General features: G+C 48.2%; 2 protein-coding genes across 11 annotated transcripts in view; both read left to right on the top strand.

The window, feature by feature from the left end:
- The window catches only part of LOC104934961 (receptor-type tyrosine-protein phosphatase mu), an 81,702-nt gene extending 74,270 nt beyond the window's left edge, over window positions 1–7,432 (top strand). For all 10 annotated transcript variants that reach the window (XM_027281372.1, XM_027281374.1, XM_027281375.1 and 7 more), the window contains 4 exons: window positions 2,611–2,736; window positions 3,536–3,699; window positions 5,239–5,374; window positions 5,593–7,432. In XM_027281372.1, coding sequence (XP_027137173.1) covers window positions 2,611–2,736; window positions 3,536–3,699; window positions 5,239–5,374; window positions 5,593–5,646 — 480 coding nt within the window. In that variant the 3' untranslated portion in view covers window positions 5,647–7,432. The remainder of the gene's footprint in view (window positions 1–2,610; window positions 2,737–3,535; window positions 3,700–5,238; window positions 5,375–5,592) is intronic.
- A 2,859-nt stretch (window positions 7,433–10,291) lies between these two features.
- LOC104939980 (zinc finger protein 626) lies at window positions 10,292–15,774 on the top strand. Its single transcript, XM_019258770.2, has 4 exons — window positions 10,292–10,377; window positions 12,443–12,676; window positions 13,072–13,392; window positions 13,471–15,774. The coding sequence occupies exons 2-4, from the start codon at window positions 12,457–12,459 to the stop codon at window positions 14,901–14,903; spliced, it is 1,974 nt and encodes a 657-aa protein (XP_019114315.1). The 5' UTR covers window positions 10,292–10,377; window positions 12,443–12,456; the 3' UTR covers window positions 14,904–15,774.
- The last annotated feature ends 856 nt before the right edge of the window (window positions 15,775–16,630 follow it).

Here is a 16,630-nt window from a genome sequence, read left to right as displayed (position 1 = left end):
GCACCAAAAGAAGGATTAGTTCCTGACACACATATTATGTATATATATATTTCACGTTGTTATGTTTGGTGAACTTTACCTGTGTCTATGTTGCATGCACTACGAGACAAAGTGTGTGGTGTAGTTTGTGGTGTGTGGTGTGTGGTATGTGTGTGTGTGTGTGTTGTAGTGTTGTGTGTGTGTGTGTGTGTGTGTTGTGTATGTGTGTGTGTAGTGTTTGTGTGTGGTGTGTGTTGTGTGTGTGTGTGTGGTGTGTGTGTGTGTGTGTGTGTGTATTGTGATGTGTATTGTGTGGTGTGTGTGGTGTGTGTACCTGTGCCGGTGTCGACGTCGTTCAGCATGACGATGGACGTACAGTGGTAGTCGAGGACCAGACGCCAGAAGTCCTCACTGTGTTTGGCAAGGATGTGGGTAACAACGGAAGGGCCGACGGCTGCTTGTAACTCTGTAACACACACACACACACACACACACACACACACACCACACAGCACACACACACACACACACACGTTGCTTTATTGGTGTAATGGTGCAATGTTCAGTAACAGTCTAAACCGTTTAACCGGACAGATGTGACACTTCCATGTTGTTTCGTTCCACCACGTAAAAGCCAATCGGAAAATAGATGTTGGACGAATGGACAAACTTTAGTGGACGGTTGTCTGTGAGTATTCTAGCCAATCAAAGAACAAAGAAGAGCGCAGGGAGCAAACAGAGCAGAGAAACACTTTCTATTGAGGACAAGCTTCAGCTTCTGGAGGCTCTTTACTTTGTGGCATGTCTGAGGAAAAACACACAGCACCTTCTGTTTTATGTTCTTTTTTCTTCACGTTTGGTTAAGACCTGCACATGTGTAGGCAAAGGGACTGAAAATCAGATTTTCATTCAGAAAGTCTTCACTAGTTCTGTCTGAGGTGTGATTTAAGTTCAAAAAAGGTTCAACTGCTTCAGTCCTCCGTGCACACCAAACTTAGTTGTGGAGTTCCACAAGCTTCTGTGCTTGGACCAGTTCCATTCAGCTCATATATGACTGATGTGAACTACACAGTGAGCACATGGACTCCTGCTGCGTTGGCACAAAGCCTCATGGAAACTGTAGTTGTCCCCCACAGGACAGACAAATGTTTGACAGTGATCCAGTGTTGGCGTGTGCGTCCACAACGTCCATCAGCGCGGCGTTGATGTAGTTGGAGCTCTCTCCGTCATGGTGATGAGACGGCAGGCAGCGGTCCGGAGGCCAACACGTCCATGCAGCGGTTCTTCTCGTGGTTTCTAGCAACAGAGCGATGCTGCAGTCCTCCACCCGCAAGGTGGGTTCACCATGTTCAGGGTCTGAGCACACAACAACACAAACAACAACACGCACACACACACACACAAGAAGTGAAATGGTTAATTAACGTTAACAAACATTAATGAAACATAATGACAACACTCACCCTATGAACTCCTCTTGATCTGACTCGAGTTCGTCTGAGGATCCAATCGGTTCATCTCGTAATAAACCGACGCAGCGTGATTGGCCGGAATGGCGTGTCACCCCGAGACACGCCTCCAAGATGGCGTCATGGATGAAGACGTACTGCTCTGGAAACAGAGACGATGTAAACACTGAGTGTGTGTGTGTGTGGTTGTGTGTGTGGTGTGGTGTCTATCCCTCATTGTACCACCGAACTGTTACCCTAGCGCTCTGTTGCTTCATCAGTAAGCGCTCTCGTGAACGAACAGGTGTAGATGTTGGTGTCTGTCTGCCTGTCTGTCTGTCTGTCTGCCTGTCTGTCTGTCTGTCTGTCTGTCTGTCTGTCTCTCTGTCTGTCTGCCTGTCTGTCTGCCTGTCTCTCTCTCTCTCTCTCTCTGTCTGTCTGTCTGTCTGCCTGTCTGTCTGTCTTTCTCTCTGTCTGTCTGTCTGTCTGTCTCTCTTTCTCTCTGTCTGCCTGTCTGTCTGTCTGTCTGTCTGTCTGTCTGTCTGTCTCTCTTTCTCTCTGTCTGCCTGTCTGTCTGCCTGTCTGTCTCTCTTTCTCTCTGTCTGCCTGTCTGTCTCTCTGTCTGTCTGTCTGCCTGTCTGTCTGTCTGTCTCTCTGTCTATCTGTCTGTCTGCCTGCCTGTCTGTCTGTCTGTCTGCCTGTCTGTCTGTCTGCCTCTCTGTCTGTCTGCCTGTCTCTCTTTCTCTCTGTCTGTCTGTCTTTCTCTGTCTGTCTGTCTGTCTGTATCTCTGTCTGTCTGTCTGCCTCTCTGTCTGTCTGCCTGTCTCTCTTTCTCTCTGCCTGTCTGTCTGTCTGTCTGCCTGTCTCTCTTTCTCTCTGCCTGTCTCTCTGTCTGTCTGTCTTTCTCTCTGCCTGTCTGTCTGTCTGTCTCTCTTTCTCTCTGTCTGCCTCTCTGTCTGTCTGCCTGTCTCTCTCTCTCTGTGTCTGTCTCTCTGTCTGTCTGTCTGTCTGTCTGTCTGTCTTTCTCTCTCTGTCTGTCTCTCTGTCTGTCTGTCTGTCTTTCTCTGTCTCTCTGTCTGTCTCTCTGTCTGTCTGCCTCTCTTTCTCTCTGTCTGTCTGTCTGCCTGCCTGTCTCTCTGTCTGTCTGTCTGTCTCTTTGTCTGTCTGCCTGCCTGTCTGTCAGCTCTGTCCTCAGTACTGGCCTGAGAACGGCCTCCACCGCCTCGGCTCTCTGCAGGTGGAGTTTGTGTCAGCTGATCTGGAGGAGGACGTCATCAGCCGCATCTTCAGGATCTACAACACGGCCCGGGTGCGTTTCTTTTTCACTCTGACGCCTCCCTTTACCCCCAACGGTACTTTGCCTATCCCCAGCTAGACGTGAGCTGATGTAGCTGATGTAGCTGATGCTGGGTGAAGTTCACACTTTCTCTTTGTTACCACCTCTTTCCGTCCGGGTTTGTTTCATTTTGACCCCCTTTACGCCCTCAGGTGTTCGGGGTGTGTTTGATTCGTTCAGCTGTGCTTGTGTTTGATCCATTTCTTTCCTGTTTCACCAGATTTAGATCACAATGCGTTTGATTTAAAGCTCTTCACCTCCATGTCGGGCTGAGTTTAGGTTTTGTGGCGTTTGATTTGTGCCTCATTTCCTCCCTGTGTCTCAAAACATTTCAGTTGTGTTTGATCCAGACTCCCCTCCACCCCCGCCTTTAGCTTTCAGTGCGTTTGATTTGAACCCTTTCTGCTCCCTGTCTGCTCACATTTCTGTTAGCCCCCCCCCCCATCCCCTTCCCTTTTCTGTGTTTACCTCCGTCCCTACCTGTACTTCCCTCTTTCCTTTCCTTCCCCCTGTCCTCGTTCTATTCTACATGCCTCCTCTGTCCTTTGCTCTGTCCTTAAAGGTCAAGGAATCTTTATTCTCCCTGAGGGGAGCAAAAGAGTTCTGCTGTGTGTTTGTTCTGACCCAGTCTGCAGCCCGATGGTCAGAACATTCAGGGGCTGACCCGGGTCAGCCAGGACTGGATCTTCCTCAGGGTCCTAGACTCTGAACTGTTTAAGGTAAGTTTAGGGTAAGCTTCTTTTGACCACCCTGTCCTCCCTGTCTCCCCCAGCCACAGGACGGGTACCGCATGGTGCAGCAGTTCCAGTTCCTGGGCTGGCCCATGTACCGGGACACGCCCGTGTCCAAGCGCTCCTTCCTCAAACTGGTTCACCAGGTGGACAAATGGCAGGACGAGTACGACGGAGGAGAGGGACGCACGGTGGTCCACTGCCTGTACGAGTACTACTACTACATACTACTACATACAACTATACACTACTATATACTACTATATACTACCACTGCCTGTACGAGTACTACTACTACATACTACTACATACTACTATACACTACTATATACTACTGTATACTACCACTGCCCGTAAGAGTACTACTACTACATGCTACTACATACTACTATACACTACTATATACTACTATATACTACCATATACTACCACTGCCTGTACGAGTACTACTACTATATACTACTACATACTACTATACACTACTATATACTACTATATACTACCACTTCCTGTACAAGTACTACTACTACATACTACTATACACTACTATATACTACTATATACTACCACTGCCTGTACGAGTACTACTACTATATACTACTACATACTACTATACACTACTATATACTACTATATACTACTATATACTACCACTGCCTCTACGAGTACTACTACTACATACTACTATACACTACTATATACTACTATATACTACCACTGCCTGTACGAGTACTACTACTACATACTACTATATACTACTACCTACTACTATATACTACTATATACTACTACATAATACTACATACTAATATATACTACTACATACTACTATATACCACTACATACTACTACATACTACTATATACTACTACATACTACTATATACTACTACATAATACTATATACTACTATATACTACCACTGCCTGTACGAGTACTGCTACTACATACTACTACATACTACTATATACTACCACTGCCTGTATGAGGACTACTACTGTATACTACTACTTACTACTATATACTACCACTGCCTGTAATACTACTATATACTACTATATACTACTCTGTCTGTACAGGTACTACATCATACTGCATCATACTATATACTACTATATACTACCACTACCTGTATGAGTACTACTATACAGTACTATATATTACTACCATATATACTACAGAGAGGAACAGTGATGGTTTGTCTCCATCTAGTGGTGAAAGTGGAAAAACATGCTGAATGTAATATATGTCTCTCCTCCTCTCATCTCCTCTCCTCCTCTCCTCTCCTCTCCTCTCACCTCCTCTCCTCTCCTCTCACCTCCTCTCCTCTCATCTCTCCTCCTCTCCTCTTCTCCTCTCATCTCTCCTCCTCTCCTCCTCTCATCTCTCCTCCTCTTCTCTCCTCTCATCTCTTCTCCTCTCCCTCCTCTCATCTCTCCTCTTCTCCTCTCCTCTCATCTCTCCTCCTCTCATCTCTCCTCCTCTCCTCTCTCCTCCTCTCCTCTTCTCCTCTCCTCTCATCTCTCCTCCTCTCCTCCTCTCATCTCTCCTCCTCTCTTCTTCTCCTCTCCTCCTCTCCTCCTCTCATCTCTCCTCCTCCTCCTCTCCTCTCCTCTCCTCTCTCCTCCTCTCCTCTTCTCCTCTCCTCTCATCTCTCCTCCTCTCCTCCTCTCATCTCTCCTCCTCTCTTCTTCTCCTCTCCTCCTCTCCTCCTCTCATCTCTCCTCCTCTCCTCTCCTCCTCAGTAATGGAGGAGGTCGCAGTGGTGTGTTCTGCAGTATCAGTATCGTGTGTGAGATGTTACGACAGCAGCGCTGCGTCGACGTTTTTCACGCCGTAAAAACTTTGAGAAACAACAAACCAAACATGGTGGACCTGCTGGTAACACACACACACACACACACACACACACACACACATACTGTAACACACACACACACACACACACACACACACATACACACACACTTTAATACACTGTAACACACTGTAACACACTGTAACACACACAGATATATGAATATTTATTGGTTAAATATTCGTCTAATATGTTTTAATCACTAAAACACCTCTGACCTCTGACCTCTGTGTCTCCACAGGAACAGTATAAATTTTGTTATGAGGTCGCTCTGGAGTATCTCAACTCTGCTTAGCCTGATGGACAGACAGCCTTCATCATCCTCTTCCTCCCTCAGTGATAATGCTGCACACAGTCTGACAGGAGGAGGAAGAGGAGGAGGAGGAGGAGGAGGTCTACTACTGAGTGAAGGTGAAGAGGAAGAAGGACACTGAGGAGGAGGAGGATGTTTTTGCACTGCCTTGTTTGACTGCGACACACTGAACTGTGTTTGTCACGTCTTTGTCGTGTTGCGCCTGTTTTTTACAGTTTTTGTCGTGTTGATGAAACTAAAGAATCAAACCACACATGGAGCGTCCGTCCAGCTGACAGGAGCTCAGCTCACCTGATGCACTCGAAACTCAACACCATGACATCCCTGCTTCCTCTTCAAGAACCAGCCCGGTGTGTTCAGGTCTGCCAGTGTCAGTCAGCATGCGGACGTCACCTCGCAGACCAAACGCAATACAGCATCTATCACCATTACGACAAAATATCAAAGTATCTCTTGAGTAGGAGAAAACATTTACAATTGGGAAAAAACATTTCATGATTACAAGAAAAGATTTCACAGTTTAAAGGACCAACACATTTAAAAATGATCCTGGAATGAACTGGGAAATGTTTGAGGAGTTACTGGGCTGATTGGGAACACTGGTATGGTCCTTTGAAGAGCATGATGGGCAATGTTGTAAAAAGTCACATTTGATTGATCAGAGCTCAGAATTATCGGCAGGTATAAATTAGTGATGAAATGATTAGTCGATTAATGAGTTTGTTGATCAACAGAACACATCAACTATTTTGCCAAGCAACCGTTGACTAAACTCGTCCTCCAAACAATGACTTTCCAATCACAGCTGAGCAGCAGTGAGGAAAGAACACAGTGTCAATGTTTGCCACTAACGTTGTATGTCTGACTGAGACTGAACTCTGAGCTGGATGAGGGTGGTGCTGGTTTTGGTTTGGGCCGAGTTTGAGGCGAGCTGTTAATAATGTAAATAAAGCAGGAGGAAGCAGGAAGAAGAATATTTATTCCTTCAGTTGTTCTCAGTGTCGTTGTTGTCGTCATCGTTCTTGTGAAGCACACAGAGAGACAATCATGTCGGACGATTAGAATGTTCCACCATCAAAACCACGGTCAGACCAGTTCTGTGTCCCAGTCCTGTTAGTACTCTGTGTACTCTGTGTACTTTCGGTGTAGTGTTACTTACATTTGTATATTAAGGTATTCACCTCCACCTCTTCAGCTGCAGCTGCTTCATCAGCCGCTACTCGTCCCTCCACCTCCAGCTGTCCAACACTCACAGTACACTGACTTTAGACAGGACGGACAGGGTGGACACACTGATGGACGAGGACGGAGACTGAGACAGACTGAGACTCAGAGGACTGAGACAGACTAAGACTCAGAGGACTGAGACAGACTAAGACTGAGACAGACTAAGACTCATAGGACTGAGACAGACTTAGACTCAGAGGACTGAGACAGACTAAGACTCAGAGGACTGAGAAAGACTGAGACAGACTGAGACTGAGACAGACTGAGACTCAGAGGACGGAGACAGACTTAGACTCAGAGGACTGAGACAGACTAAGACTCAGAGGACTGAGACAGACTAAGACTCAGAGGACTGAGACAGACTAAGACTCAGGACGGAGACACAGCTGCTGACATACAGCTCTGGGTTGTCTGGCCTTGGTTCTGACTGAACCCTGTTGACGTACGGCTCTGGTGCTGATGAGAACATTATTGTAATGTAAAGATTTTATTTATGTTGTATGATTCCAAAATACTACAAATAAAAATCTGTATACACTCATCAGCTGGAGTCTGGTTACTGATGTATGCCTCCTCTCTGCCAGCAGGGGGTGATGACCACACCTGGAGGTGGAGGTCAGCCAGGAAGTAGTGCTAGTTTTTGTTTTTTTTCAGAGTTGAAGCCGTTGGAGGACATCAAAGGGAAAAGCAGCAAATATATTGTGAATAAAATCTGATCCAGTCTGAAAAAAGTTCTAAAGCTGTGGTTCTGTACAGTGATCAGTGAGGCCCGGACACAGAGGACTAACCAAACTACTCTTCCTTGACCTCGATGGAAAACAGCACGAGGTGATAGGGACAGATGTGAAGGAGAGGTCATAAGGAGTTAGGAGACGATGACTGCTCTCAGACTAGACTACATCATGAAGCCATGAATGTTATTGATGTGATCTGTGGTTGGTCCAAGATGGCGACCTGGGTAGAGGCAAGAAGAAAGGAAGGTCTGATAATGTCTGACGAACAAAATTTTCGATTGTTCTTTTACACGGTGGCGTAGAACAACAAAGAAGTGTCGGACAGACACAAACCGTATATCTCTGTCTTCAGCGGAATCTTTGGAAAACAGTGAAACCACATCTCTCTATCATAAACCGAGATATTCACAGACATGTAAGACGGTTAAATAGTTCCAGAAGCATGGGGACCTTTCTGGACTACAGAACGAAGGAAACAAAATTAAGTTTTTACATTTTCCCCCAAAAACTGATATATGTATATAATATGTTTGTGAGTTTGTATGAAAAAATAAGCATCATCATCTAAAAAACTGCTTTCTGGACCTAAAGCCAAAGGTGGCTTTGATCTGCTGGACTTCATGGACTTGAACTACACAGCTTCAGTTTCATTATGGTACTTTATTCCACATAATATATTTAAGAATGTTGGAGGTCTTAATATAAATCATTTGGAACAACGCATCACTCTATTTACAAAAGTGTATTGATAAAAATATAATTTAAATTTGTTTAACCCTGATGGACTTACACAGAAGGCATTCCCTGTAAAATGTAAATGTAGCTCAGTAATAACTTCCATCCCAGCGGAATAATGGATTAATGAAGAGCTCCAAACATCAGAGTGATGGATTGACGAAGAGCTCCAAACATCAGAGCGATGGATTGACGATGAGCTCCAAACATCAGAGCGATGGATTGGACGAAGAGCTCCAAACATAGAGGATGGATTGACAAGAGCTCCAAACATCAGAGCGATGGATTGACGAAGAGCTCTAAACATCAGAGTGATGATTGACGAAGAGCTCTAAACATCAGAGTGATGGATTGACGAAGAGCTCCAAACATCAGAGCGATGGATTGACGAAGAGCTCCAAACATCAGAACGATGGATTGACGAAGAGCTCCAAACATCAGAGCGATGGATTGACGAAGAGCTCCAAACATCAGAGCGATGGATTGACGAAGAGCTCTAAACATCAGAATGATGGATTGATGAAGAGCTCCAAACATCAGAGCGATGGATTGACGAAGAGCTCTAAACATCAGAGCGATGGATTGACGAAGAGCTCCAAACATCAGAGCGATGGATGACGATGAGCTCCAAACATCAGAGGATGGATTGACGAAGAGCTCCAAACATCAGAGTGATGATTGACGAAGAGCTCCAAACATCAGAGTGATGGATTGACGAAGAGCTGTAAAAATCAGAGTGATGGATTGACGAATGCTGTAACCATCAGAGTGAGGATTGACGAAGAGCTTAAACATCAGAGCGATGGATTGACGAAGAGCGCCAAACATCAGAGCGATGGATTGACGAAGAGCTCCAAACATCAGAGTGATGGATTGACGAAGAGCTCCAAACATCAGAGCGATGGATTGACGAAGAGCTCTAAACATCAGAGTGATGAATTGACGAAGAGCTCTAAACATCAGAGTGATGGATTGACGAAGAGCTCCAAACATCAGGAGCGATGGATTGCGAAGAGCTCCAAACATCAGAACGATGGATTGACGAAGAGCTCCAACATAAGAGCGATGGATTGATGAAACTAAAACTCAGAGTGATGGATTGATGAAGAGCTCCAAACATCAGAGTGATGGATTGATGAAGAGCTCTAAACATCAGAGTGATGGATTGATGAAGAGCCCAACACTCAGAGTGCTGGTTGTATGAGCTCCAAACATCAGAGTGATGGATTGACGAAGAGCTCCAAACATCAGTGATGGATTGATGAAGAGCTCCAAACATCAGAGTGATGGATTGATGATGAGCTCCAAACATCAGAGTGATGGATTGACGAAGAGCTCCAAACATCAGTGATGGATTGATGAAGAGCTCCAAACATCAGAATGATGGATTGATGAAGAGCTCCAAACATCAGAGTGATGGATTGATGATGAGCTCCAAACATCAGAGTGATGGATTGATGAAGAGCTCCAAACATCAGAATGATGGATTGATGAAGAGCTCTAAACATCAGAGTGATGGATTGATGAAGAGCTCCAAACATCAGAGTGATGGATTGATGAAGCGCTCAAAACATCAGAGTGATGGATTGATGAAGAGCTCCAAACATCAGAGTGATGGATTGATGATGAGCTCCAAACATCAGAGTGATGGATTGACGAAGAGCTCCAAACATCAGTGATGGATTGATGAAGAGCTCCAAACATCAGAATGATGGATTGATGAAGAGCTCCAAACATCAGAGTGATGGATTGATGAAGAGCTCCAAACATCAGAGTGGAACAGTTTGTAGTCTGGCCTGTGGGAGGCAGCATCACACGTCATCCTGCCGGAAACTGACACAAATAGGAAGAAAGAAGAAAAGAAGAAGCAGTGTTTCCGGTGCGGCCTGTAGTTTTTTTTTTCTAAACTTCTCTGTCCCCCCCCTGCGGTCCTCCCGCTGTCTCCCCTGTCCTCCCGCTGTCCTCTGGAACTCCGGCAGCTGAGCCGCTCACGCGGACACTTCAACCTACGGGGACGGTAAGTAGCTGTTAGCTCTGTGCTAATGTTAGCAGCTGAACCGACTGTGTTCCTGCAGACAGACAGCAGGAGAGAGAGACAGGCAGGCAGAGAGAGAGAGAGCACAGCAAGAGAGAGAGAGAGAGAGAGACAGACAGCAGAGAGAGAGAGACAGAGAGAAGAGAGAGAGAGAGAGACAGGCAGAGAGAAGAAACAACAGGCAGAGAGAGAGCAGACAGGCAGGCAGAGAGAGAGAGAGAGAGAGACAGAGCAGAGAGAGAGAGAGAGACAGAAGCAGAGAGAGAGAGAGAGAGAGAGACAGACAGGAGAGAGAGGAGAAGACAGGCAGAGAAGAGAGAGAGAGAGAACAGAACAGGCAGGCAGGAGGAGACAGACAGACGGCAGAGAGAGAGACAGACAGACAGACAGAGAGAGAGAGGGACAGGCAGGCGAGAGAGAGAGCAGACAGCGAGAGAGAGAGAGAGAACAGAGACAGGAGAGAGAGAGAGACAGACAGGCAGAGAGAGAGACAGACAGGAGCAGAGACAGAGACGAGACAAGAAGGCAGGAGAGAGAGAACAGACGCGAGAGAGAGAAGACAGACAGACAGACAGGAGAGAGAACAGACGCAGAGAGAGAGACAGACAGAAAACAGACAGACAGAGAAGAGAGACAGCAAGAGAGAGGACAGACAGGCAGAGAGAGAGACAGACGGCAAGAGAGAGAGAGAGGACAGACAGACAGACGACAGACGAGAGAGGAGAGAAGACAGCAGACAGAAGGGACAGACAGAGAAGAACCAAGGAAGAGACGACAGGCAGGCGGAGAAGAGACAGACAGCAAGAGAGAGAGAGACAGAAAGACAGACAGACAGACAGAGAGGAGAGAGAGAGACAGGCAGAGAGAGAGACAGACAGACAGGCAAGAGAGAGACAACAGGCAGAAAGAGACAGACAGACAGACAGACAAGAGAGAGACAGACAGGCAGAGAGAGAGACAGACAGGCAGGCGGAGAGAGAGACAGACAGGCAGAGAGAGAGAGAGAGAGAGAGACAGGCAGACAGACAGAGAGAGAGACAGACAGACAGGCAGAGAGAGAGACAGACAGACAGAGAGAGAGAGAGACAGACAGGCAGAGAGACAGGCAGGCAGAGAGAGAGAGACAGACAGAGAGAGAGAGAGTCAGAGAGAGAGAGAGACAGGCAGGCAGGCAGAGAGACAGACAGAGAGAGACAGGAAAAGAGACAGACAGAGAGACAGACAGAGAGTCAAACAGACAGAGGCAGACAGACAGACAGGGAGAGACAGACAGACAGAGAGACAGACAGACAGACAGACAGACAGACAGACAGAGTGTGTTGGCTGATCTAGTGATACACACTGTCAGCTTGGTCATCAACCAGGCTCCACATCTCGTTCCCCTTCCTTGTCTCCTCCCCTTGTTATTAGCTCTGTTGTTACCTCTGTTAGCTCTGTTGTTAGCTCTGCTGTTAGCTCTGTTATTAGCTCTGTTGTTACCTCTGTTAGCTCTGTTAGCTCTGCTGTTAGCTCTGCTGTTAGCTCTGTTGTTAGCTCTGTTATTAGCTCTGTTGTTACCTCTGTTAGCTCTGTTGTTAGCTCTGTTGTTAGCTCTGTTATTAGCTCTGTTATTAGCTCTGTTGTTACCTCTGTTAGCTCTGTTGTTAGCTCTGTTGTTAGCTCTGTTAGCTCTGTTGTTAGCTCTGTTAGCTCTGTTGTTAGCTCTGTTGTTACCTCTGTTGTTAGCTCTGTTAACTCTGTTGTTAGCTCTGTTGTTAGCTCTGTTGTTAGCTCTATTAGCTTTGTTGTTAGCTCTGTTAGCTCTGTTGTTAGCTCTGTTAGCTCTGTTATTAGCTCTGTTGTTAGCTCTGTTGTTACCTCTGTTAGCTCTGTTGTTACCTCTGTTGTTAGCTCTGTTGTTAGCTCTGTTAGCTCTGTTAGCTCTGTTATTTGCTCTGTTGTTAGCTCTGTTGTTAGCTCTGTTGTTAGCTCTGTTGTTAGCTCTGTTAGCATTGCTGAGATGTCAGCAGTCACATGACGGTCACATGATGTGTTGTGTTGCCTCCAGGTCCTGTTTGAACGATGTCGTCTGGACTCTTGGAGCCTCCTGAAGGAGCACAGCTGTGTGTCTTCCTGCTGAGAGAGGAAGGAGAGGAGGAGAGGAGGAGGGAGGTGGGCTGTCAATGGGAGAGTCCAGAGGAGGAGAAGAGGGAGGTGGGCTGTCAGAGCGACTCCGCAGAGAGGAGAGACGCTGCTGTGCAGGTGGACCTGCTGACTCAGCAGCTCAGCTGGAGACACACAGGTGAGACACACCTGGTCAGAGCCGGGTCACATGATGTTGGACACAGCACACGTATGACACGCTTATGATTGACGGCGTTCACGGTCTACCCCTGTTAAACTACAGCTCCCATGATGCTTTGAGGGATGTAAACAGGAAGTAGTCAAAGAATACTACAGTCAGTATGTTCCTGCTCCGGACTGGTCTGATCTGGACCGATCTGGACCTGGCTGACCCGGTCTGCTCCGGACTGGTCTGATCTGGACCGATCTGGACCAGGCTGACCCGGTCTGCTCTGGACTGGTCTGACCTGGACCGGTGTGCTCCGGACCGGGCTGACCCGGTCTGCTCCGGACCGGTCTGTAGACGTAGACAAAATGGTGTCCAGAGTTCTGAAGTCGTGGTTCTGTCTGCAGGCTCGTCTGCGATGCTGCTGCAGTGTTTTGCTGTCAGACCTGACGGACCGGACGGTGGCGCTCTGCTGCAGCACTGCACCAGCAACCGGACCAGAACCAGAACCATCCAACCTGCAGGTAAACCCTCCAGGTCCAGGTCCCAGAGGAGACCGCCTCCTCGCAGCTTCACGTCCGCCAAACGAAGTCCAACTCAACGCCGCCATCGCCGTGTATCACCTGTTACTGACCTTCAACCGGAGGAGGAGGAGGAGGAGGAGGAGGAGGAGGAGGTGGTGGAGGAGGAGGACACAGGCGATCCCACCTGGACTCCACCTGAGGGAGGTGAGTGAGGACGAATCAAACACATCATGAAGTTCTGACTGCAGTTATCATGAACCTTCTCCCCCGTCTCTCCCCCAGACTCGCCTGCTTCTCCCTCGGCTCTCGAGGACATCCAGCTGGACTCAGAGTCCCAGCATGCACCTCTTCGCACGGTGAAGCTGGAGCCCGGCAGCACCATGTGTGACGTTTGTGGTAAAGTGATGAAGAACAAGTCGAGTCTGGCCCGACATTCCTTCATTCACACGGGGAAGAAGCCGTTCGCCTGCCACCTGTGTGACCTGCGCTTTAACCGCCGCGACAACCTGCAGCACCACCTGAGCCGGCTGCACCCCAACGGCGTCACCAAGCTGGAGAGGCAGCGCGAGGTGCAGGCGTGGCTGTGCGCCGTCTGCGGCAAAACCTTCAGCTGCAGGTCCCGCCTGAAAACGCACGAGGTCATCCACTCGGGCATGAAGCCTCACCGCTGCGACCTCTGCCCCAAAGCCTACATGAGGACCAATGACCTCGAGCACCACAAGAAGATCGTCCACGTGGACGGCGCCGCCGAGCCTCAGCGGTCGGGCTCGCTGCTCTGTGACTTCTGTGGCAAAGAGTTTAAATGCAAGTCGCAGCTGACGGTCCACTTCCAGACGCACACCGGAGAGCGGCCGCACCTCTGTGACATCTGCGGCCGCAAGTTTGGCCGTCAGTACCAGCTCAAACGCCACAAGATCTTGGTCCACACCAACCGAGTGAACGGCGAGGAGAGCCCGTCACCTGACGCACCGTTCGCCTGTGGCATCTGCGGGAAGCGACTGAAATCTGAAGCGCTCCTCGCTGCCCACTCTCGCATCCACTCGGGCGACAAGCCTCACCGCTGCGGCATATGTCTGCGCAGCTTCCAGCGCCCCGCCTGCCTGAAGCAGCACCACATACGTGTTCATCTGAGGGCCAAAGTAAACGAAGCGCCGCACGCCATCGGACACAGGAAGAGCTCAGCAGCGACGAAGGTGTTCCCGTGTCCGATCTGCAGCAAGGTTTTCAAATTCAAGTCACTGCTCGCGAGTCACTCTCTGATCCACAGCGAGGTTCGACCGTACGGCTGCGACTTCTGCAGCCGCACCTTCAGACGCCTCAGCCACCTGAAGAGACACCGCCAGGTCGTCCACGCCGACGGTGAGCGGCCGCCGCAGAGCTTCGTCTGCCACATCTGCGGCAAGGACAAGAAGTGCCGCTCGCAGCTCGCCAGACATGTCATCATCCACACCGGGGAGCGGCCGTTCGCCTGCGATCTCTGCACGGCCCGCTTCAACCGCAGTGGAAACCTGCAGCAGCACAGGAAGCGCATGCATGGCGTGGGGGTGGTGCCCACTGAGGAGGCCCCTCCCATCCTGTTTGATGATGACATGACACCTGCTCTGACCTACAAACAGGAAGAGACTGTGGTGGCCGTCGACGCCGCGGCTGATGTCTGCGAGGTCATGGCGGGCGACGACATGGACGGCGCTCAGCAGCTGACCGCGCTGAACTGAGCACGCTCAGAACATCCTGCTTCATTTCTCTGAACCCCGCTGAGCCTTCTTCTGATTGGCTCACACACTGAGTTTCTGCTCTGATGCTTCAATAAAACTAAATGACATCATCAGTTCTGGAGCTTTCAGTTGAGTCACATGAATCTCCTCCTCTACCTCCTGTGTGTGTGTGTGTGTGTGTGTGTGTGTGTGTGTGTGTGTCTGTCTCACGCCTTTCCTCAACATGTCTGACATCCAGGTCAAAGAGTGTTCAGCTTTTCTGCTGAAATAGAACAGAACAGAAAGCTGCATCATGTTTCATCACAGTCTGACGTGACTGAACAGAAATATGAACGCACACTCAAAGATCTGAAACATTTTCTATAAACACAAAAAACATTTCTCCCAAGTATTGTTCACAAATCTGTAAATCTGTGACAGTGAGCACTTCTCCTTTGCCGAGATAATCCATCCCACCTCACAGGTGTGGCACAGCATGATTATTGCACAGGTGTGCCTGAGGCTGGCCACAATAAACAGAACTCTGAAATGTCACAGGTGATGTTTTGAGGGAGCGTGCAGTTGGCATGCTGACAGCAGGAATGTCCACCAGAGCTGTTGCCCGTGATTGAATGTTAGTTCTCTACCATAAGCCGTCTCCAAAGGCGTTTCAGAGAATTTAGCCTCACCACCACAGACCACGTGTACCTCCGCATCCAGCATGTTCACCTCCAAGATCATCTAAGACCAGCTACTCAGACAGCTGCTGCAACAATCGGTTTGCATAACCAAAGAATTTCTGTACAACCTGTCCATAACCGTCTGAGGGAAGCTCACCTGCATGCTCGTCGTCCTCATTGGGGTCTCGACCTGACTCCAGTTTGTCGTCGTAACCGACTTGAGTGGGCAAATGCTCACATTCGATGGCACGTTGGAGAGGTGTTCTCTTCACGGGTGAATCCTGGTTTTCACTGTTCAGGTCAGACAGCGTGTGTGGCGTCGTGTGGGTGATGAACGCAGCACAAAGACTCAGATTGTTACTAGAAGTGTCTGACAGCACTGTAGAAATGAAACGTTCTCTGGACCTTTCACTTGATCCAGAACCCCACCGGTCTTCAGAGCAGTGCTGGGTCACCTCCTCTGCTTCTTGCTCACCTTTGGTGCTCAACATTTCTCCAGTTCGTCTTTTCTGACGACTCGCATCAATACGGGCAGCCGTTGAATTCGACATCCACACCGAGGAAATGGTTTAAATATTCAAGCCTTTATTCTGTTTAGTTTCCATGATCATGTCTCACAGATAATGAAAGAAAAAATGACAAACCAATAAAAAAGATGTTTAATACAGAAATGTTGCAGACTCATCCATATGTTCATTTATACGCACTCAGTGCTTCTTTTGCATGAATTACTGCATGGATGCAGCGTGGCATGGAGGTGATCAGCCTGTGCTGCTCAGGTGTTATGGAAGCTCAGGTTGCTTTGATCGGTCTGCTGTCTCTCATCTTCCTCTTGACCACGCTCCATAGATTCTCTGTGTGTAATTCATTTAACCAGGTATTGGTTCTTCTGGCAGTGTGAGCAGGAAAATGTCAGCAGAAGGAAACATGAACTCTTCCTCCAGACTCTGGGACCTTGACTTCCAAATCAAATGTAACTTTTACTTTCATCTGAAAAAAGGACTCGGAACCACTGAGCAACAGTCCAGGTGTGTTTCTCCATCGCCCAGGTAAGAAGGCATAACATGC

The sequence above is a fragment of the Larimichthys crocea genome, chromosome VIII, assembly GCF_000972845.2.
Source record: "Larimichthys crocea isolate SSNF chromosome VIII, L_crocea_2.0, whole genome shotgun sequence".
Classification (NCBI taxonomy): domain Eukaryota; kingdom Metazoa; phylum Chordata; class Actinopteri; family Sciaenidae; genus Larimichthys; species Larimichthys crocea.
Note: the sequence above shows the minus strand (reverse complement) of the source record. Positions and strands in the feature narration are given on the sequence as shown.

Excerpts from the sequence above, each read along its gene's own strand:
- LOC104939980 (XM_019258770.2), top strand. The coding sequence starts at position 12,457 with ATGTCGTCTGGACTCTTGGAGCCTCCTGAAGGAGCACAGCTGTGTGTC. Across the intron at positions 12,677-13,071 it reads GCTCAGCTGGAGACACACAG|GCTCGTCTGCGATGCTGCTG; the intron begins GTGAGACACACC and ends TTCTGTCTGCAG. Across the intron at positions 13,393-13,470 it reads CTGGACTCCACCTGAGGGAG|ACTCGCCTGCTTCTCCCTCG; the intron begins GTGAGTGAGGAC and ends TCTCTCCCCCAG.